This window comes from Neolamprologus multifasciatus, chromosome 1, assembly GCF_963576455.1.
Source record: "Neolamprologus multifasciatus chromosome 1, fNeoMul1.2, whole genome shotgun sequence".
Classification (NCBI taxonomy): Eukaryota; Metazoa; Chordata; class Actinopteri; order Cichliformes; family Cichlidae; genus Neolamprologus; species Neolamprologus multifasciatus.
In genome coordinates, this window is record NC_140439.1 from 12276494 (window position 1) to 12300123 (window position 23630).

At 39.9% G+C, this 23630-nt stretch overlaps 2 protein-coding genes across 3 annotated transcripts; one reads left to right on the forward strand and one right to left on the reverse strand.

Annotated features, from left to right (window-relative positions):
• Window positions 1–889: 889 nt before the first annotated feature.
• On the reverse strand, window positions 890–6489 carry ctxn2 (cortexin 2). Of its 2 annotated transcripts, none has more exons than XM_085153120.1 (2): window positions 5463–6489; window positions 890–4545 (listed from the first exon to the last, which is right to left on the reverse strand). In XM_085153120.1, exon 2 carries the CDS (start codon window positions 4474–4476, stop codon window positions 4231–4233), a length of 246 nt encoding a protein of 81 aa, XP_085009246.1. In that variant the 5' UTR covers window positions 4477–4545; window positions 5463–6489; the 3' UTR covers window positions 890–4230. The 2 variants fall into 2 exon arrangements, with proteins under 2 accessions (XP_085009246.1, XP_085009172.1); XM_085153046.1 differs by having other exon boundaries at window positions 961–4545; window positions 5436–6481.
• A 4916-nt stretch (window positions 6490–11405) lies between these two features.
• Window positions 11406–23411, forward strand: myef2 (myelin expression factor 2). The gene is made up of 17 exons (XM_085158532.1): window positions 11406–11606; window positions 12603–12802; window positions 13626–13678; window positions 14624–14631; window positions 14729–14822; window positions 15132–15323; window positions 16229–16382; window positions 16484–16533; window positions 16631–16691; window positions 16943–17044; window positions 17388–17432; window positions 17533–17631; window positions 17762–17857; window positions 17945–18010; window positions 22087–22271; window positions 22785–22836; window positions 23027–23411. Exons 1-17 carry the CDS (start codon window positions 11497–11499, stop codon window positions 23188–23190), a joined length of 1731 nt encoding a protein of 576 aa, XP_085014658.1. The 5' UTR covers window positions 11406–11496; the 3' UTR covers window positions 23191–23411.
• The last annotated feature ends 219 nt before the right edge of the window (window positions 23412–23630 follow it).

Below are 23630 nucleotides of genomic sequence, written 5' to 3' on the forward strand. Positions count from 1 at the left end.
TGATCCTCAGGCCTTGCTGACTCTCCCGCAGCCGGGACATGAAATTGCTGTGATTCTTTTTTATTATCCAGGCTGCTTGACTTTTGCCAGATCTGCTTTAGTAAATTCACAGTATACAGCTTTCCTCAGAGAGCTGTTGAGCGGACACTGTGAGCCTGTGGTAGCAGGTGCATATGCACCAATTTGTACAGAGAACAAGGGAGTCTGCACTCTCGTTAACATCCAAATCGCTTGAAAAAGGCAGAAAACCCCTTTGCATAATCTATCAAGCCTGCAATGTGAAAATATTAGCAGACAAGATTCTCGGCATTACATCTTAAACAGGAAGCAATAGACTGCAAATGAAAGAGTGGTCAAACCTTTTAGCTCCACTCATCTATTGTACTAATTGTACTGCATTATGGCATTCAGAAACAAAAATAAGTGACCTGGACTCAAATATGGCCTATTTAAAAAAAAAAAAAAAAGACAAGAAAATTTTAAGTGCTGGATAAATGGTCTCTCTTTTCTATAATCTAACAAAGACCAAATCCTTAAAAATGAAAAGGAGAAAAAGCCAAACGCGAAATAACTTGCAACTTCTTGCTTTGATGGCTGTAATGTAGCCTTTGATCCAAGAGTAGCAGCACTTCTCTGAAAATTCAGCCTTTTCAGAACCATTATTTTACATAACTACTACACATAGAAGTGTTTTCTTGCAATATTAAACTCAGGTAATATATACCGTTTCATTATCATTAATAATAATGATAAATATTCAGGTAAAATAAACTTTCTGTATATATATTATCTTGTATGCCTATTGAATCAAATCAATTCAAACCACCCTGGTTTGAATTGATTTCAGTGTTAGCATTAACATTAACTTGCAAATAACTAAGAAAAGGGTATCCAAGAATCTGTTTTTTTAATCATTTAAAAGTAAATTATTAAAGAACCTTTTAATCATTAATAACCATTATTAAACAATGATATATATCGAGGTAGGTAATCATTGATATGTTCATTCATACAGGCTTCCACACTTGTTCAAAGCACTTATTTCAAGCCTGTCCACATTAAGATTATACATGCAAAAGCAACCCAGCAAACCCAGCGTGAACTGTGAAAAAATAAATAAACACCTTGAAAACTTTTATGATTTTGAGTTTTCTATACAACGTGCCATTTTTAGCACCACTGCTCTTTATCAGAAGCAAATGCAATTATGGGGAGGCTTGTCAAATTATGTAACTCAAGTCACGAGTCTAAAATTAAATAGTCTTAGATAAAGCATTAGATCTGACCCCAAGGGCACTGACAATAACCAGTGCCGTGTTAAAATGAGGCATTTAAGTTACAGTATTCACCTCACTAAAATGATTTCCTAAAGCTCTTGTACTAAAAGCAGCAGATTGTGTTAAACTGCTTTTGGTTTAAACAAAAATGTAACTTTTTGGATCTTCTGGCCTTATTGCGACATCAAGGTCATAGCTGTGAAGTCTGAAAATCGCAAGTTCTAAAACTAATGATCGATAATCAGCAACGCTAAGGTACGTTATTCAGCGATGCCATCAACACATGATCTGTGCAATAATAATTGTGTAATCACTCAGCTCCTATTTCCATCAAACCCAGGAGCCAAAGATCCAAAGATCTGTCTCCTTGTTTTATTCCAGTCAATGAAGGGATAGCGATTACGGTGTTTAAACGAATAACGGACACCGTCGGAGCTGACAGCAGAGTGACATATTACAAGACAGTGCGACGCAGAAACGTTTCGAAACACTTCCTGGGTAACCTTTTTTACAATGTCGGGTTCGTTTTTCTTTTAAGTGGTCTTGTAGGATTGAGGGCAAATTGGGCCTTTTCCTGCTAAGAATAGATTTCAGATAAGGATGTCACGTAGGTGACAGAGATAATGGCGCAATAATGATTGCATTCCTGACAAATGATGCGTGTCAGAGGGGATGAACAGGGTGGCCTTTCATTGTAAATTGCATGTGGGTTCTGCAGATCTGCTGTTGCATTAGCCACCATTTCTCTTTAGACCGTACCATACATGCACATGCATATCATCAATTTCTGCATGAGGACCTATTTGTAAATGTTTTATTTAAAAAAAACCATAAAAGTCTAACTGCTTCTAAATCACTGTGATGGCATCAGCCACACAGGGGCGTGGCTGACTCTGGGAACAAAATGCCTGCTCAGAAGGACCAACCATGGGCTTACCAAGAGCAGGGGTGTTTTAGGTTTAGTTAGGTTATTCTGTGCTTAGTTAATATTAGTGTGTGTTTTTGTTTCCCCCCTATTGTGTGTAAATGGTTTGGCCAAATCAATATAAAAGCTACCCTCACGTGTCTTTGTAATTAGGTCCGTTTGTGAGTTAAATTGTGTCTCACTTTGTTTTATTTCTGGAAATTACTTCTCGTAGAGTTATATTTAGTTGACCTCTTTTATGGGCCTGCTAAGTATGTTTTTGAATTTTGTTAATTTTGGACTTTTTGAGGGTTAAAATAAAGAAAACCCTTTTTGAAGATACTTTTTTGCCTGTGTCCTCTTTGCTTTGGCTGCTTGGTCCCTCACAATCTCCAATATTAGCCTGTGGCGCTCTCTTGCTCCCCTTCCCTCTGTTGCTGCAGCAATGTTGCAAAACTGCTCTCCTAGCTTACAAGCGGGCCATGTAAAAAGGCTTGAAATTTTGTAGCGTGTAGCGTGCTCACATGTAAAACAGATCTCCCCGCATAAGAAGCAAGAGGCACAAAACACAGAGACTTTGCAAGCAATATTTTAAAGTGAAGAAAATTCTATTTATTTTTACATCATTGGATCCAACGAAAATCAATGAGAAACCTCCACCACCAGCTGAGCAAGCAACAGGCCTGTCGTCATGATATGACACTCAAGCACACACACGCACGCGTACGCGGGCACGCACGCACAAACAGGTGCTCTAATGTTTTCTAGATGAAGGCACATAAACCCATTGAAGGTCACAGTAAGGCAGAGTCACAGCGCTAAGGAGAAACCGTAGACCATAGAAATTAGCAAAGGAACACTCCAGACTTTGAGCAGTGGGCCGAATTACAGAATCTCTGTTTAGGACTGTTCTCTCTTCCTCTGTCTGGAAGAAAGACTGGAGGTGAGACCGAAACTACAGGAAAAAGATGTTCAGGTGCAGCGGGACGCACATCCCACACCTGTTTTCCATGTGACCTTTTCCTATGCAGGCAGGCGAGCAGTGAGAGTTTCTCCTTGTCGTCAGAAAACTAGCAGTGCTGAGAATGAGGAAGTCCTTCCAATTTATTTTCGTCCTCATTTCGCTTGAAAGCTAAACAATGGAAGTAATGCTTGACAATAGAGCAACACTGCCACATGTATCAAAGTAAACAGTTGGGGTTGTTTTTTTTGTTCCTTTCACTCTGACACGTGATTGTGGCAGGATACAGTATACCATCATTCAAAAAAAGCAGCAGTACAAACTCTTGAGAGTTGATTTTGCATCATTTAGAAACAGTAACACCATAATGTAAATCACAGTTTGTCGTGTTGCCTTTCATTACATGACTTCAGAGAACAAGACACCACAGAAAGGGACCGAGGGGCACACACACAGCAGCAGCAGCAGCATCCATTTGGATCATCCACAGATCGGATTTGATTAGTCTACAAAGCACTAGTTAGACATATTACCCTGTATCCACTCGTATACATTCCTGTGCAGAACAATTTAGCTGTGCAGAGTTTCAAACACTCTCTCTCTTCCATTCTAAGTTCACATGAGGAATCTTGTCCCTGAGTCTTCAAACTATATCTGAAAAGATCCATTGCATCCTAATCTCCCACCCACTTCCATGAACATCCATCTCTTATTATCTACAGACATTCATTCATCTCGCAGGTATGGGTTAAAGGGAGCTTCAGCCAAGTTCTGTGTAAATCGATGATTTGAAATACACACCCCCTGGCAGAAGGGCGGACAATATGACCACCTCGCACACTCACACGCACACAACAAACATGTAGTCGCACACGGACACTGAACAATTCACACACATTAAACAACACACGTGGCTTTGCTGTTGGAGTTTGGTATGCCACAGTAATGTCTTAATGGCGTTTCAGCGTGCAATGGTTGTGCGGAGCTTGTGTGCGTTCATGTTTGCAAGTGTGTGTGTGAATATGCATATGGATTTCCATGGACACTTCTTGTTTGCCAGGACATCTACTGATGCGTGTGTCCCTGTGTTAAGTAAGGGCGTACTCAAACGTCCCTTTCTCCAGCCCCTCAATGCCATCAGCCCAGTTGGAGGAGGGCATACTGCTGTAGGGGTCCAGCAGGATCCTGAAACACCTTACTATTAGCAGCCCCAAAAACACCAGTAGCATCCCCACGAAGGCAAAGGCTGTCTTCTGCTCCAGAGTCAGAGAGTGCGCCATCATGTCGTTTCCGCTCATGGCAGCAAGGGAGTGGTTGTAGTGGACGCTGCTCATGGTAAACCAACATCTAGGTGCCTCATCTCTCCTCTGATAGGGTCAGGCGTTTAGAAGCCTGCATGTTACCTGGACAGAGTTTAAATGATGGTGTCAGCTATCGGCCATCATGTCTTGTGAGCAGATCCATTTCAATCAGCCTGTTTAAGTGCAACAGTTAATGCATAGACTGTAGAGAAATTCATTCAAGGTTTCCTGTATCTACATAAATGCCTCTTTTGAACGTTCGAAGATTGATCTCTCTCATTCTACAGATCACCCCCCCCCCTGTAAATTTTGCAAAGAAATTAAAAAAATAACAACCCCAAAACCCAAAGAGCATACGTGAACCGAGGAGAGAGACAGGCTCGACTCACTGAAAGCGAGGCATCACTACATGTCTTTAAGTCAGGTTAGAATTACAGTGTGTCGCAGTGCATAGCCAGCCGTTACACATAAGCAAAGCAGTGAGGAATGAATGACTACATCGCATCTTGCGAAGATGTGACGCTATATATGTTCAGCTCACAGGAATGGAATCTCTACCTGTTGCATGTAAGCAGATGCCTGCGCGACAGTGCAATTCCATTAGACGGTGAGAGGGAAACCGTAAATGACCAAACATAATCAAAAAATTGGTGTGGTCACGCAAGTGGAAGTCTGCACTTTCCCAATCCCCCAACCCCAAAATCTTTCACATGAACACAAGCAGCAGGTGGCCAGAGTGAGAGGACAGGAAGGGGGTGAGGGGGTAAAAGAGAAGGGGGATACATACAGATAGGAAAATGAACAGGAAGGACAGGGAAAGACAGACGAGGAGGAAGGAAGCAGAATGATGAGGAGGACACTGCACAAGTGTGGATGGTGAGAGAGAGTGAGAGAAGAGAGAGCGAGGCAGTGAGGTAAGGTAAAAGAGAGAGGGACTGCATTGACAGATTCTCTAGTGAGGATGTCTTAGGGAGAAAAAACAGGCGTCTCACCATCATTATCGTGCCATCCTTACAGACCTGTTGCTGCTGTCTCTTCCGAACAACTCCTCCTTCTTGAAGCCTTCAGATGTATATCCATTAATTCATCCATTGCTGGCATTCTGGATGTGCTAGGCTAACTGCTCATCTAACCAAAAAGCCAGAGGTGAAGAGATTAAAATAGAGGAAGGGAAGCGGAAGGCTGGATCTAGCTATTATATGTCTATTCTGAGAGATAGAGCTCCTGTCCTCATGCTCCTTTACTTGCCGCCCGCTGCTCATTATCATTCTGTTTCTCTAGCTCTCTCTCCAGAAGCACGCGCGCTTGCTCCTGCTGCATGGCAACCACTTGTTAGTCTCACTCAGCTGCTCTGCTGCCTCAGTCATTCACAACATTCCCTCCCACCCCAACCTCAGCAGCACCAGGATGAATGCAGCAGCATAAACAAGCAATCTGCCTAATCTGCTTCTTCTCTCTTCACTGTTCCTTCTCGGGGCTTATTTGGGGGATTTCTCCAAAAAACAAAACGTCTCCAGCAAAAATCAAACAGGGATCTCCTGCTTTAGCAGGCAGGGGGAGTGCTCCCTCTGACTGCCTCTGGGCTGTAAATGCTGCTGCAAAGGTATTTTTGGTACAGCACAGCACTATCCTTCAAGCTGAGTTTGATGATGTGTCTTTAATTGGTGCAGTTGGCTGTGGCCAAATCGAATTAGCCCCCTCTCCTTAAAGGCTTATCTGAATGCAAGCTGCCCTGACACGGCGAAGGAGAAAAGCCTGTCATTTTAAGAGATATTAATGTAGTGAATGAAAAGCAGTTTTGCACAGAAAACAAAAAACAGACCAAACAGCAAGTACTCGATTATTAACTATAAAGGAATGCAACAGTGAAGCATCTGGCCATCTGTTTCATTGTTATTCAGTAGAAATTCAGATGAACAATGTTGTTTGTTGTCACAGTGGTGCAGTGGCTCGCATGGATAAGGCATGTCATGAGGGAGATTATCATCACCGATGCAACCTTAGATCGGAATAGTTTCTTCATATTGGATTCGTGCCTCTGCAGTATAAATTTTAGTATTGCTTTTCTTGGATCAGCAGCTATTTTTTAGAGTTATTGTTAATACTTTGCTGTATTCAGGTAGAAATAGGCAGCCTGTTTCAGTATTTCAGACAGTGTTTCCAATTTAGATGCCACACTGCACGGGCAGTTTCATCATTAGTCTTTTTACCTCGTTGTTCTTATCAACTTAAAGCCCAAAGGTTAAAATGAGTCTCTTAAGAGGTGCTATTGTGAAGATACAGTGGAGTAGTGTGTGGCTATCAGTGATGAAACGCATGTAAACTGCATGTTATTATCAATCCATTGATTGATAACAAATTTGCAGAGAGGATTTCACAAGTCCATTCATGTCAAAATTATCAGAAGTTCAATTACTTGCCTTTGTCATATCATTAAATGCACCTTTACTTGTGCGTCAAGGTGAAAGAGGAACAGCTGAGGCATTAACTTGTTGCATAAAGCATATTAGAATATTATCCAGTGTTGGTTGTACATATGGATAACGGCTGTTGGATGTTTATCTCAGTCAGACAAGCGATCAGGGGAAAGGCTGATACTGAGAACTGTAAAACAATTATTCTAAACTGTTCTAAGAGAAACTTTAATGAATGTCTTTTTGGGGGGTTATACAGTCTCACAGTCTCAGTACAAAGACTGATTTGCAAGGATTGTAATTACTCCAGTTGGCTTTCCCGTCAACCAAAACTGCTGCAAATACTACTTCTCCAGGGAGCTGCAAGTTAATCAAAATGACACTGAAAATTGTATTTAAAATTTAAAAAAAAAGAGGTCTGGTACATTTTTGCACAAATACACAGGGCGATCGTGGCTCAAGAGTTGGCAGTTCGTCTTGTAATCGGAAGGTTGCCGGTTTGAGCCCCGGCTCGGACAGTCCTGGTCGTTGTGTCCTTGGGCAAGACACTTCACCGACTGCCTACTGGTGTTGGCCAGAGGGGCCGATGGCACGATATGGCAGCCTCGCTTCTGTCAGTGCGCCCCAGGGCAGCTGTGGCTGCGACTGTAGCTTGCCTCCACCTGTGTGTGAATGTGAGAGTGACTGAATAGTGGAATTGTAAAGCGCTTTGAGGGTCTCAAAAAGCGCTGTATAAATGCAATCCATTATTATTATTATTATCATAAATAATATATTTGTTGTGTTGAGGTGGTTCGGTCATCTGACTAGGCTGCCTTCTAGGTGTATCTAGGAGGGCACTGCTACCGGGAAGAGGCCCTGGAGCAGACCCAGGACGCACTGGAGAGACTGTGTCTCTTAGATGGATTGGGAATGCCTTGGTATTTCCCTGGAAGAGCTGCCGGAGATGGCTGGGGAGAAAGGAGGTCTGGGCATAGACTGCTGCTCCTGCAACCTGGATAAGCAGCAGAAAATGGATGAAATACTATTATAGAATTATTTTAGAGGGAGACACTAGTAAAAGGTCTTTCATTTTAGGATGTGCAGATGTGACTTTTAGCTGCTTCCTTATTCACAAGGGGTCACTTCACATGTTTGATTTGGCAAAACTGAACCAGAGATCTTTTGCTTGTTAGTGTAAACCACTACACATGAACTACTTTGTCGTCGTTGTTACTTTCATTTGGTACTCACACTCCAGCTTTAATTTATAGGTCTTGCTCCAATAATAGTAAAAGTAAATGTGATTAGTGATTGTTCAGCAGGCATGGTATGAATCGTGCACCAATCATTTGTGAAATGGATGTTATGCCATCAAGGAAATGAAGGATCAGTTTACTGATCTGATTTTTCATTTACAGAGTGATGCATGCAATTCACTGTATGTTAAATTTTAACCTATGTGCTCAGTTACAGGTCAACCAGACGTACGGTTGTTTGCAACTTGTACTCTGTCACTCCTACGTGTAGCTGAATGAAGTGAAAGTGTTTTTTTTTTTACAAGTCAGTTTTTGAGTTAGCGTTTAGTATGCCAAAACCAAAGCAGTGAGGTATATATATATATATATATATATATATATATATATATATATATATACAGTGTTGGGGAGGTTACTTTTAAAATGTATTCCATTACAGAATACAGAATACATTACTCAATGAGAGTAACGTATTCTGAATACTTTGGATTACTTAATATATTATCATGCTGTTTACAACTACATGAATGTACTATTGCTGTGATTTATTACTGTTACTGAAGGTCCGCGGCTCCGAACCGTAGTAAAGGGACCTCTAGCTAATACGTCGAGTTCGTGTCAGGCTCGTAGCCGAAAACTAGCTTTACTTTGTTGTCTGGGTCAACTTTGCTAGCCAGAGACAGAGAGAGGCGTTGAAAGGCTGCTCCAACGGAGCTTATTGTTTTCGGAGGAAAACACGAACACGGTGTACAGTCGAGTCTTAATAGCTTACTTACAACTGGGCTCGTCAGGCACTCTTCTTGGCTGCAGTGGTTATTATTATATTTACATGCTTCCAGCTCCCGTTTTTGCTTTATGACAGCTCGTACTTTTCCTTTTTCTCCCTCCCTCGCTCACAGACACATAACGAGTATGGCAGTCCATTCTCCCTGCAGCACGGACTACACTGCCTATGATGCTAGCATTCTTTGGAGCTATACCGGTAGCATTCTGCCTATTAGCTTAGCACAACAACAACAGGCGCTCTCTCACCCAGGAAACACGCAGAGAGAGAGCGTCACCCTGTAACCATGGCAACCGTAACGCTGCCGCCTGGAACAACAGAACGTAGCTGTCAAACAAAACCCAAACAGGCCTGACCCGCCGCAATATGAAACAGGGAAGTACCGCCGTGTAATCCATTTATTTCAACAAAGTAACTGTATTCTAAATACCAACGTTTTAAACGGTAACTGTAACGGAATACAGTTACTCATATTTTGTATTTTAAATACGTAACGGCGGTACATGTATTCCGTTACTCCCCAACACTGTATATATATATATGTAGCTGCTGAACCAAAATGCAGAAGCAGTGTGTGAAAAACAAAGTACAACCCATGATTGAGTAGCTTGTAGAACCACCTATAACAGCAATAACTAACTTGTGTGTCTCTTCAATTCATTGCGGTTAGCAAGGATTTCAATTATGCACAGCTCTCTTAAGTTCCTGCCACAGCATTTTAATCAGGTTGAGGTCTGGGCTCTAACTGGGCCATTGCAGCACCGTGATTCTTTTCTTTTTTGGTCAGGCTCTTGTAGATTTACAGTTTTGCTTGGAATCATTGCCCAATTTCAGCTTCATTTGTCAGACAGACAGCCTCACATAGTTTGGCTTATAGAGGAGTTCATGGTAAACTTAATGACTGTGAGGTGCAGGTTCTGTTGCTGCAAAATAGGCCAGATTATCACCCCTCCACCACAGTGCTGTGGTGATTTGCTGCGCTTGGTTTTCACCAAAAATTGTGCTCTACATTATGTTCAGACATCTCCACTGTCTGGTCTGGACATGACAAAAGACATGTAGACTCTGAGATGCTATTACTGTGTATTGCATCGTCTGACTTTGGGGTGAATTTACTGGGTTATTCACTCCTGGGAAGATTGTCACATATCTTGCAAAAGCAAACTGTGAAAATGTTTGCAGGTGCTCACATTTATTGATGATCAGTTGATGATCAGTTAATCAAGTGCATTCGATTAACAGCACCTTGCTGTTTCTATAGGACTACAAACCTGCTGGGCAAAGAGTTCTGTACAACTGTGCAACTTTAAAGTGTGATGTTAAAAATTAGCTTTCAAAGTATTTCTCCACTGGTGGAATCTCCTCAGGGCTCGCTGAGCAGATTCCCTTCAAACGTTAAAGCTGATTGTGTGATGAAATTGAAAGTATTCCTGCAGTGGAGTAAAAGTGCATTAATCAATAGTTTCAGGAATGATGAATAGACTTGGCTCTAAATGATAATCAATAAGATGGGACGTTTTAGTCGGACACTGTGAGTGTGCTGCCTGGAATATTGTAGTTTATAGATAATACTGGTATTGCTTTATGAATTACAATTTCTGAAACAGGAAAACAAATGTATTATAGCACTGGCCTTTCTAACCAGCAAACAGATATAATAATAATGTGTATGTGTTAGTCCCCATAGGGAAATTGCTCCTCTGCATTTAACCCATTCACCCAGTGGGCAGCCACCAATGCAGCTCTGGGGGAGCAGTGTGTAGGGACGGTACCTTGCTCAGGGTTACCTCAGGGTAGCCGTTCAGTGGAGTCGAAACCCCGACCTTCCGATCATGGGGCCACCACTCTACCTACTGAGCTACCCACTGTCCTTCATTTTTAATAAACTTAAAGCAAAACAAACCAAACAGTTTGAGGATGGAAAGCTGCCATAAAGATGTTATGGAGATCAAATTAGTGGAGCAGGCAATTCTCTGGGACCTGATGTGCTTGATGGACCTTGGAGCTTTATTGGATCATATTTTAAGAAAGTTTAAACAGATTCTATAACACTGAACTTCTGTATATTCTGTACCCGAACATCACCCCAATTTATGTTTCTTTTTTGTTTTGTCATTTTATCTGGAAAGGGGACAAATACGCATATAAAATAGTTGTTGCTCTATAATACTTTATAAGAAATCTTTTGCACTATATTGTTAGAAGACATTTTCACAGTATCCAACGATTTTCATTTTAGTAGACGCTTGTTCGCACGCTGTTGTGTGGATGTATAAAGTGGCTTTGGTGGACAAACAAAAGTTTGCTCATGGTTTTGCTCAATTTGGAATCCTTTTTACTGCTAAAATAAAGTGGGGCACATAAGAAAAAAAAAGGTAAGAATCGCTACATTAGAAGCGTTTACTTTCTTCACTTCTCAATTTAGAGAGAAATCGCGTCCACATTCTTTTTAAAGGATTTAATTTTTTCTTTTCACCCGTGTCCATTGACAATTCTCCCACGATGCCTAGCAACAGCGCCCAAATCTCGCGTTGGAATCACATATCTTCCCAGCACATTTTGAACTGCGTAGCGATCGAGTTATCCTGCGTTGTGTGTGGGGAAAATAAACATCAACATGGCAGATGTTGAAACGGCTAAAGTGGAACCACAGGAGGAGGAAATTTCTGAATCAGTCAAGTCGGAACCCGACGAGACATCTGAAGAAACACCCAACGGTGTGAAAATGTGAGTTAAAAAGTTGTAATATTGTCTGGTCCTTCTGCGTCGCTGTTAGCTAGCTTAGCTAAAATGGAGTCCTTGAATATTAGCTATTGTTAGCAAAGAATCCTCTAATCTCTTGTAAGAAATATAACGTCGAAGTATATGTGTTAAATTTAAATATAATGTAAGACTTTAAGGTATATATGCATTTCCATAAACTGTTGCCACAATGTTACAAGGCTGGTGCAATGGGTCATTCTCGGTTAGGTGCTACTCTCCATTGTGTTGTGCTTTCATATTTAGCTAAAGCTAACGAAACTCTGAAATTCAGCGCTAGTAATCAACAAGCCAGCCTTACTTTAATTAAATTAGTTAGGTTAACCACAAGCAAAATAAGCTGTGCTTTTACTAGTTAGCAACCTATTCTAATCTTAATGCAATTGTTCATGGTCATTTCACTTTGCTATGCTAACAAACCTGCGGTTAGCTGCTAATGGTCGCGCTGTTGCACAAAAATTAGACCGACTCAATACATTTAAAGTGCTCTATACGCATTAAAGCATGCGTTCATTTAAAATGTGTGCTGTATTTTCACAAGGATTTATAAAATGTCACATTTGGTTAAAATCCTCATTATGTTGGTCTTTAGCGAAATCAGAAGTTGCATGAATACTTTTTCTTTTAATTTGTTCATGCATTCATCTATTCACGTAGTTGTCATTTACACGCAAAGAAATCCAAAGTTTGTCTAGCACGTATGCATGCATATTGTTGGCTATTTTAGATGATATTATTATTATTGTTGTTGTTGTTATATTATTATTATTTTAGATCCATATTATAGAGTTTTTATGTATGTATAATGTTAAAAAAGGTATAAATTAAATTTGTAAAGCAAATCACAAAGGATGAGTCTGCTATTACAAACAAATTTATTAAGGGTAGATTTTTAATTTGATGCCCCAGTGATCTGTGGAAGATGTTTAGAGATGTTGACCTGCACGTCTCTGTATTTTGTAGGGAAGAAGAAGGCAAGCCTCCCAAAGAAAAGCATGATGGTAAAGAGAAATCCTCTGGAGGCAGAAGAGGAGGCCGCTACCATCCCTACAAAGACAAACATGGTGGAGAAAAGAAGGGTGCTCATAGGAACAGAGTGTTCATCAGCAATATCCCGTATGATATGAAGTGGCAGGCAATTAAAGATCTAATGCGTGATAAAGGTAATCTACCCAGTGATGGGTATGGCGTCTTTCCCTCTGTCTCTCTCTTCAGCTGAAAAGAAGATTTTGACCTTTTGTTCTGTTTTGTTACAAGCTTGAACGTCTGCTTCTAACGCCAGCTAATTTGTGTGTAGCTTTTGTGGATATACTTAGTGCAGATATTAAGGAACCACCATATTGTGATTTAAGGTTATTGGAGTTTTAATTCTTTTATTTATGTATTTATTTTTGGATGGGCACCAATTTAGCTTGGGCTGATATGTATGTGAGGAAAAAGTAGGATTTATGTAGTTACATTGTTACTTGTTTTAATGGATTGTCAGCTCCAAAATGTAACCTCAATCCAGCAAGGAATATTTTGATTGTTGAATGTTTTTGTTGCATCTGAATTAAGGTGAATCTTGCTAGTATCAATGAAAATTATTCCAATGTTTTACTTTATGAAATACAGAGTTCCCAAAAAAGATATTTTGAAAGGTCAAAGGACAGCTTAAACATCTCAACTGCCTTGAATGGAATTTGTTGCTAAACTGATCACGTTGAAGTCTTTTGATTTGAATTTTGAAATCCCCAGGTTTAATATAGCTGTGTTTTTGTTTTTTGCTGTTTTTGTTTTTATTTTTCTGGCCTTGGCCTTTGGGTGTCTCAGTCACTGCCCAGAAAGGCATGGTGTTGTCTGGTGGGATGTTGGTCTGGGCTGGCTGTTGATCAATGGGGACATCTCCATCTGTAGCTGTATTGCCAAGGCCAGCGGTGATTTGAAGACTTGGTGACTTAAATTCCTTTGTTCTTTTGGTATTTTCCCTTTGTATGTCTCATGTAGTTGGTGAGGTTACATACGTGGAGCTCTTTAAGGATGCTGAAGGAAAGTCAAGGGTAAGTGATGTGGCCAAATTGCTGCACGAGGTTTTAAATGCCCTCAGCAGGCTCTCAATAATGTAGTGCTCTTTTAGGCTCTGATCCTTTGGGTTAAATGAACTGGAGACACTATAGGTTGTGTTTAGAGCCTGAAAGATGGCTAATGATTGATTTTTCATTTGAAAGGGAGATGTCCTGTTGACTTTTGGAAATGTAGCCAATGAACTCATCTAAGAGTATCCTTTTGCTTTTGTTGTTGTCATTTCAATTGGTTTAAAAGTTTGTTTGTTTGGCCATTTTCCAAAGGGAAATGCGGGGTTGTGTGATTGGTCTTATTGATTGACCCTCATGTCTCAAAATTTTATTTTACAATTCTGTTATATGGCAAAGCTTTCTGTTTAATGGAACAAAGCAGTTGCAAAAGACCACGTAGTTGTTTTTGTTATGTCTTTATGTTAAATTGCAACAAATGATGCAATAGATTTAAAGATGAACCACACAATTTTTCTCTTAAAGTCACAACTTGTTAATCCTAAACAATGTACTAAATACATTTGTTGTTGCTTTTTTCATCTATCGTGGTAATCAATGTCCAGTTCAAAACCTAAATATTTTCAGGTAAAATAATAGAATGTTTAAATATTACTGACAAATGTGTTTTGTTTTTTTTAACCGCAACCTTTATATTACTGTTTAGATATTTTTCTTCTTGTAATATCTTTAATTATTAAGAAATGTGATGTTTGTTTTTGTTTTTTTTTTCAGCATTTTTTCTTGTTTGCAGTAAAGTTAAAAACCAGCCGGCTCAAGCCAGCAGGGAAAATATGGCCAACATGCATAAAAAAACATATTAAAAACTAGTTGAGATGTTATATTATGTTTTTGTTTGTAATATCTTGTTTTTAACTGTATTTTGTTCCCTCCTTCTGTGACTCCTGAACTCCTGTGATGCCACCTTCGTAGGGGTGTGGGTAAGAAACCCTATTTTTCTCAAAGAAAGAACTTTTTGTTTTTATATGTTGTGCTCGCATTGACTCATGTGGCGTCTCCGTTTGCCTTGTTCAACAGTGTGGTGGAGTTCAAAGATGAAGAGTTTGTGAAGAAGGCAGTATTAACTATGAATAAACATGACCTGAGTGGAAGGCCACTCAACATCAAGGAGGTGTGAATCATAGATTATATTTAGCTGTTCTTTTTTTTTAAGAAAAGCTGATCTTATGTTGTTATTTTCTGTTGATTGTGGGCATATGAAGCAGTCATAAAAAGATTGTGGTGGTAACCATGATGTAGCATTATTACATTACATATGTTTTTGTTAACATGAGATCTGAAAATATCCAGTGATGTACCACCAAATTAAAATGACACTGTGCATTTTTCTAGTTTTAGTTGTTTTTCTTAAATGTTATCACAAATTTAGCATTTGTGATAATGTAGAATATTGATTAAATGGTAATGTTTTCTATTTAAGGACCCTGATGGAGAGCATGCCCGCCGTGTGTTGCAACGCATGGGAGGGGGTCAACAGGGAGGCCGTGGGCAGGACATGGGGCCTGGTGTGATGAACCTCCCGCCCTCCATTGCTAACAACCCTAACATCCCACCTGAAGTCATCCATGCACTGGAGGCTGGGCGACTTGGCAACACTGTGTTTGTAGCTAATGTAAGGAAATGTTATTAAACATTAATTACCACTGTGCAATTGTAGACATCTGCAAAGCAGACTCGTATACATAGTGAAGGCTTTAAAGTAATTTAATAGCTTGGCACCAGAGATTAGTACTACTAATTAAATATTGGACCAGCTGTGAAATACATCCACAATCATATGTTTCTACAGGATTTGTGCCAGTCTGTTTTAAGCCTGGCAGCCCACCGGAGTTTAATGGACCTTCAACTGGGCCTAAACATTGTGTAATTTAAAAAACAAAACAAAAATGTTTTTTATGATATGTGTATATGCTGTAGCTACAACTGTTTAGCAAGCAAATCCACTTTCACCATTACAGTTACCGTTAACTGTTTACACACAAACATGTAATTTAGAATTATTGTTGGGGGAGGGCGGTCAACCTGGAGAGAACCCACACAGGCACTCGGAGAACATGCAAACTCGACACAGAAAGGCTTTAGCTGGCCGGTGAATTCATACCCCTTTTTGTTGTGAGGTGACAGTGCTAAACCCTGCACCACTGTTCTACCCTGACCAAAAGAGTTAGTAGACCCCTAAGTAAGCAAAAATAACTAGATAACTACTGACATACGGTAGTATTGTTTTAACCCCTTTCATGTGATATCCATCCACTAATGTTTACTATTTACCATAAGCAGTAGTATAATCCACTTTACTTTGTCTTCGTACTGAAAATGGGAAATGAACTCCCCACCGTACCACCGTCACCACCCTCCATAAGAAACGGCTACAAAAGCTCTGCTTTGCCATCTTTACCACACAGTGTGCACAGTATGGCTGTCACTGATATGGAGGTATAGCAGTTTCCAAATCTGTGTAGTAATCTTTTTTTTCCTGTTTATTAAACGCACTGGTGTCTTTCTGTTGTTCAACAGCTGGATTTTAAGGTGGGGTGGAAGAAGTTAAAAGAGGTGTTTAGTATGGCCGGTGTGGTGAAGCGAGCAGATGTAAAGGAAGATAAAGATGGCAAGAGCCGTGGGATGGGAACAGTGACTTTTGAGCAGTCACTGGAAGCTGTGCAGGCCATTTGTATCCTTTATAATTAAGTATTAATTAAAAAAGAAACAAAAAGAAAAAGAACTTATTCTGTACAATATTTACCACAGCATTCTCCTTGATGTTGATTCCAGCCATGTTCAATGGGCAGATGCTCTTCGACAGGCAGATGCACGTAAAAATGGTACGTGTGTGTTGTTTTTGTTTGTTAAGTTACAATGTGCTTTAAGCTATGCAGAGGATGTGAATATGTGGACAAAGAAAAATGCTTGGTCTTGCAGGATGAGAAATCTCTACCCGCTGAAGACTTCCGGCAAGTAGAAAAAGCACCTCAGTTACCACGTGAGTTTGCTGTTATTCCCTCATCATAACCGAAAAAACTTAATTAAAAAAAAAAGTTTTATTATCATTAATCAAGTAAACGCGTCTTACCAGAACAGGAAGTGAACAGCTGCATTTTAACAAGATGGTGTGTGAGTGAATAAATAATTTGTTCACCAAAATGGCAGTGCGTCTTTAGTATGTATGAAGTATGTCTTGAGCAGTTCTTGTGGTTGGAGACAATACAGAAGGAATTTTTCTTCTTTGTGTAGGTGGTCTAGGTGGTATTGGCATGGGATTGGGGCCAGGAGGTCAACCCATCAATGCCAACCGCTTGAGTGGTGGAGGCGGCATGAGCGCTATGGGACCTGGAGGTCAGTCACCTTTTGAGATATTAGGTTTAAATTATATTCAGTACAAAGTGTGTCATATATATGCCGAGTTGCAACAGTTTGTCTTTACAAGCCAATATTTATCAGACAGAATTACATTTCCACTAGCTGATCATCAAATTAGGGTCTCAAGGCAATATTAACGGTGTTCAAGTTAGACTGACATATATGCAACATACCAGTGTCTGTTTTTCTATTAGCCTCGATGTGCAAAGAAATGAAATGAGCAGAGCTCTGTCCAGATAATATTTAAGCGCTTTTACGTTGTAGATTTTATGGAATTACATCAGTTTCTTGTAATTCGATATTCCTTTGTCTTTGCCAGGTATGGATGTATCAGGTTATGGTGGAATGAACAGACTTGGGGGAGGTGAGCGTTTTGCTACCTATGAGTTTCTTTCCTGTTGAATGACCATGGTTACCTGGGTGTTAACAAAGGAGATTTCTTTTTTCTCTTCTGCTTTTGATAGGAATGAGTAGTGCAAGTGGAGGCTTTGGAGGCATGGACAGCATGGGCAGTATGGGTGGCTTTGGAGGGAGGGACATGGCACCAGTTGGCAGAATGGGAGGTAAGTCTGTGTTTTACCCTCAGTGGGCCAAAAAAATCAGGTTTTCTTGTTTGTTATTGGTAACTAATGTGTCATCTCGTTTTATTGTTGATTTTTTTTGTTTCTCTTTTGTTGTATTTTTGGTGTTAAGATATGTACCGATCAGGAATGGGTGGAATGGATCGGGACTTTGGGCACGGTGACATGCCAATGAATCGAGGATTTGGGGATTCTTTTGGAGGAATGGGTAAGTTATACTCTCACTTCAGTGAGGCTGTGAGTTCTACTGCATCGTGGTATAATCGGATTTGCATCAACTTGCACTCTTCTTTAGGTGGAGGCTTTGGAGGAGGCATGGGCAGTGGTGGCATGGGGCACATGGGAACTGGATTAGGCACAGGTTAGGAAAAAAAAATCTTAATACACAGTGTTTCCAATTATCATTTTTATAGCAGTTCTTCGGTAATTAAAGGTACATGAGACTCCATAACAGAACTCTTACTTAAAGTTTGGGCTGCCCCCAAATCATCCTTTCCTTCCAGTAGTTAATATATTTAGTCTTTTCCAAGTATGACCCTTTTGGTAAAATGTAACTCTTTTACTTGAATTTAAACAGTGTAAATTGATAAACATGGAAAAATTAAAAAATGAAACAAAATTAACAGGATTTCCTGCTATAACATAAGTAACATCTCTCATATCATGCTTCCTACCTGTTTAAAGCAGTAGCCTTGTTGTTGCTGAATGTTTGCTGGTAAGCTTTACAATGATGTGGGAAGCATAGAGTCATCATCTTTGCAGCATTGCATAAATTGGGGCTCTGTTTTCTTTCTTACAGGAAAGGATAACATTTGAATAGAGAAACAGAAGCTTAGATCTTTATGGCTGATTACAGCAATCTAATCTCCTGAACTGTCATACACTTAGCAGTGGGTGTGGAAACGTGTGGTCATGGTTGTCACACAGATTAAGAAAGTAGTGTATTAATACCTCTTACTTATTAAGAGTCACAACAGACTCAGTCACCACACGCATTTTATTTTTTGTAAGATAAATAAAGAATAAGATATAAAAGTTTTCTTGTATGAATTAGATTACTCTAAAACAGTGAGGAGTTAAAGAAAAATAGAAGAGTTAAATTCTTTCTTTGTGTGTGTCACTCATATTTGTGGAAATGTATCGTATTTATGGGACCTTAAGGCGCACTGTCGACAAACGGGTCTGTGTTCATACATAAGGCGACCGCATTATAAAGCGCATTAAACAAAACAAAACAGTCAGATAAGTCAAACTTTACTCAACTCATTCCTCTTGCTTCCTTCACTTCCGTACCATTAATTCATTAATGTTGAATTCTCTGGTAGCTGCTCTATAAACACCAGAACAACAGTATGTGTTATTCTAGTGTTTTTCTAGTTTTTGCTATGTAACTTTGCACTGTCCGCTTTATGCTGTAACAAATTTCCCTCGTGTGGGACTAATAAAGGTTACCTTATCTTACATTAATGACTAACCTCATATTGTGCCTGGAGTATCTCAGTTGTTCCCCTCCCCTACTGAAGTTTGGTCTGTTTTCCATGTGATTGCATTTGTCAAAAAAAACATTGGGAACTTTTATCAAGTGGAAAAAGGTTAGCGTTCATTCTCCAGGTTCACTGTTTTATGCTTGGGTATGCTAACATAGCGGTGTCGCTAGCGACCACTAGCACAGCGTTATATACCATCTAGCCCAACTTCAGCAGTGTTGGGGAGGTTACTTTTAAAATGTATTCCATTACAGAATACAGAATACATGCCCCGAAATGTATTCTGTAACGTATTCCGTTACATTACTCAATGAGAGTAACGTATTCTGAATACTTTGGATTACTTAATATATTATCATGCTGTTTACAACTACATGAATGTACTATTGCTGTGATTTATTACTGTTACTGAAGGTCCGCGGCTCCGAACCGTAGTAAAGGGACCTCTAGCTAATACGTCGGGTTCGTGTCAGGCTCGTAGCCGAAAACTAGCTTTACTTTGTTGTCTGGGTCAACTTTGCTAGCCAGAGACAGAGAGAGGCGTTGAAAGGCTGCTCCAACGGAGCTTATTGTTTTTGGAGGAAAACACGAACACGGTGTACAGTCGAGTCTTAATAGCTTACTTACAACTGGGCTCGTCAGGCACTCTTCTTGGCTGCAGTGGTTATTATTATATTTACATGCTTCCAGCTCCCGTTTTTGCTTTATGACAGCTCGTACTTTTCCTTTTTCTCCCTCCCTCGCTCACAGACACATAACGAGTATGGCAGTCCATTCTCCCTGCAGCACAGACTACACTGCCTATGATGCTAGCATTCTTTGGAGCTATACCGGTAGCATTCTGCCTATTAGCTTAGCACAACAACAACAGGCGCTCTCTCACCCAGGAAACACGCAGAGAGAGAGCGTCACCCTGTAACCATGGCAACCGTAACGCTGCCGCCTGGAACAACAGAACGTAGCTGTCAAACAAAACCCAAACAGGCCTGACCCGCCGCAATATGAAACAGGGAAGTACCGCCGTGTAATCCATTTATTTCAACAAAGTAACTGTATTCTAAATACCAACGTTTTAAACGGTAACTGTAACGGAATACAGTTACTCATATTTTGTATTTTAAATACGTAACGGCGGTACATGTATTCAGTTACTCCCCAACACTGAACTTCAGTAATCCTACAAACGTCACTATTGTGTAGTTTTCTCTCTACATTCATGTTGGAAGTGATAACAGAGCTGTACGTTTTATTTTTTTCCAGAAATCTTTCAGTCAGAACCTGATATATCATGTTTAGGTAACTAGCGAAACCAGCGAGCTAACTATCTGCTAACTTCTAACTCTGTTTAATTTAATAAATTCTATTTTCTTGGATGCCTGGATGTTAAACTTAATTGTTAAACCTGGTAAAGCAGCAACGCTGATCATTTTATTAAAGATGAAAGAATTTAGAAAGTTTTTAACTCTCAGTGATGCTGCAGTGTTCGTTTGACTTTGGGACCTGAAGCGGATGGAGTTTTGGGCCCACTGTGTTATGCTTTGTTATGCTAACATCTCTGTGTCGCTAGCGAACACTAGCACAGCATCATATACCAGCTAGTCCAACTTCAGTAACCCTACAAACGTCACTGCTGTGTAGTTTTCTGTCTTCATTCATGTTGGAAGTGATAGCAGAGCTGTATGTTTTATTTTTGCCCAGAAATCTCTCAGTCAGAACATGCTATATCATGTTTAGGTAACTAGCGAAACTAGCGAGCTAACTATCTGCTAACTTCTAACTCCGTTAAATTTAATAAATTCTGTTTTCATGGATGCCTGGATGTTAAACGTAATTGTTACACCTGGTAAAGCAGCAACACTGATCATTTTATTAAAGATGAAAGAATTTACACAGTGTTCGTTTGGGACCTGATGCGGATGGAGTTGTGGACCCAGATTACTATGAGCCGTGAGGCTCCTGATTACGGTAGCCATACGCTCAGACAATCCATCAAGCAGTGCGGCTTCGTAGCTTAGTCCTACTAAAACATTTTTTGACTGATTTTTGAGCGCCGTGTACCACATAAAATTGGTTCGAGGTCAGTAAACACAACCAGAATTCATAGATAAAGCGCACCAGATTATAAGGCGCACTGCCGATTTTTGAGAAAATTAAAGGATTTTAAGTGCGCCTTATAGTGCGGAAAATATGGTACTTGGAGAAAAGAGATGCATTTTGAAGACCAAGAAAAAAACAGCAGAGGGCCATGTGCCTGGCTGGCCACAGCAACCCACAGAGAAAATATGCACTTTCTCTGTTTCATGTATGCCAAAAAACCCACACAAACCTGAAAACCTTTACAGTTACAGTGTAAGGCGGAATCTATGATGGAGTTGTCAAGTTTTGGTTGACCAGCCTTATGGTATTTTTCCATTTCATCCTGGGCTTGTTTAAATTATTCGACTGAAAGTATTCAGAACACTGCTGCCTGTACTATAGCAAATGCTATAGTATTTATTTTCCCAGAGATCGGCAATTACTTGTTAGAGACCAAAAAGGGGTATAGTGGTTTGTCAGTAGTTAAAATGTTTTCTTTTCACAAAAGAATGAAGTTTTCCTATTGATTCTTCGTGCAGTGTGGTGACTAATTATTTAAACTGGTACAGAGTCTGCACCCACTGTATAAACAGTGTCATGGCGACATTGGCTTCTGTGATAGCAAGTTCGGAAGTGGAAAATCAATCCTCTTCTGCACTGTTTAGATACACTTCGGTTACATTTTATTAGAATAAGTTAATAAAAATCTATTCATAAAGCGGTGCAAAGTGTTTTTAAAGTCCCAGTTCACAGAAATCTGTCATGAGGCTTTGTAGTTCTGCAGCAGTGCAGGAAACTGCAAACATGACCCTGTTAAAACCTAACTGTGCATTAGGTTAAATTGTATTGTGTGCGCTTCTGTGTTTGTGCTCAGGTGGGGGAATGGGAAATATGTCGATGGACCGAATGGGCTCCAGCTTTGACCGTTTGGGAATGTCAGGAATGGACATGAACCGTGGCTTTGGTGGCTATGGCGGCGGGGGGCCGGGCCACATGGGTGGTGGCATGTCGGACAGAGGCTCAGGGTCCAAAGCAGGTTGCCAGATATTTGTGCGAAATGTAAGCAGAAATAAAACCATGTTCATTTATTCTGATTTGCAGAGCTGTTACATCTGTGGACATCCTTATCTTCCTATACAGTCAGTTGTGATAGTAGTCACTATAATATGTTGCCACTCAAAGTTTAAAATGTTAAAGGGGCATTCAAAGGTCCAGGTTTAGCAAACACTTGTGTTAGAATTTCTTGTAAACACCCCCCCCCCCCCCCCCCCCAAATTTACTGCTTCTTTAATCAGTTCGCTGTGCTAACATGATCGGTTAAACTTTAACGTGATAAACGTTCATTAGATGTCATTAAATATATTGTTGCTGGGCCTTTGATTGGATAGCTGCATAAGCACACAAAGTTATTAATAATATGTGGTGTGCTTCGATGAATCGTTAATTTTTGCTTGGAGGATTTATGATCAGTTCAATGTCATCTTTGACATGTTTGATTCCTGTACAAAGATCCAGCTATAAATGTGTTAATGCTGACTAATGTAATGACTGAAGTATATTTTTGTTTTATAGCTGTCCTATGATTTGACATGGCAAAAACTGAAAGACAAGTTCAGTCACTGTGGTAAGTGTTTCACTTATTATAGACCACTGAATTAAATATTCTCTGTTTAATTCATGAACCACTGGAGCACTTTTAGCATTTCACCACAATTGATTGCTGAAAACAAAGGCCAAAATCTAAGATTTAATCAGCACATTGTTAAAGATTCTGCTTTCAAAATTCAGCCGTTGCTCATTCTTTTCTGCTACAGGTCAGGTAATGTTTGCAGAAATCAAGATGGAGAATGGAAAGTCGAAGGGATGCGGAACGGTGAGATTCGACTCTCCAGAGAGTGCCGAGAAGGCCTGCAGGATGATGAATGGGACCAAGATAAATGGCCGAGAGGTGGACGTCCGTATTGATCGAAACGCCTAGATCCTTTGTAGAAGTGAAGCTAACACGTACACATTCAGTCCCCTTGCCAATGATCTTTTGTTTTGTTTTAAAAACACAATTACTTCATATCTTCACGTGTATACTGTTTCTTTCTTTCGTCCTTTTTTGTTTAATGTAAACTACATAGCTATTTTGTTTTATAAACCCTTTTTAATTTGTGAGACAGTTTATTTGACCAAATAAAGTTTGTAATTTTTAAACTTGGTGGTTGTAAATTCTCCTGAGATCAAAGTCTCGAAGTTGTTCTTCATTGTGTAAACTTTTGCTGTAGTTCTGCCCCCACCCTCCAAGAACAGTGTTCTACATTGGCAACTTCAAATCTAAAAAATACCACAATAGTCCACAGATGAAACTCAGTATGAGCTTATTTTATAGGAACAAAAAAAATTCAAGTATTTAAACCTTCAAGCTTAAAGTTA

What these genes read in the sequence shown, in the direction of transcription:
- ctxn2 (XM_085153120.1), bottom strand. Translation starts at nt 4,476, where the DNA reads ATGAGCAGCGTCCACTACAACCACTCCCTTGCTGCCATGAGCGGAAAC.
- myef2 (XM_085158532.1), top strand. Translation starts at nt 11,497, where the DNA reads ATGGCAGATGTTGAAACGGCTAAAGTGGAACCACAGGAGGAGGAAATT. An exon ending in GGCAGATGCACGTAAAAATG is followed by an intron (nt 16,534 to 16,630) that starts GTACGTGTGTGT and finishes TTGGTCTTGCAG; the next exon opens with GATGAGAAATCTCTACCCGC. An exon ending in AGACAAGTTCAGTCACTGTG is followed by an intron (nt 22,837 to 23,026) that starts GTAAGTGTTTCA and finishes TTTCTGCTACAG; the next exon opens with GTCAGGTAATGTTTGCAGAA.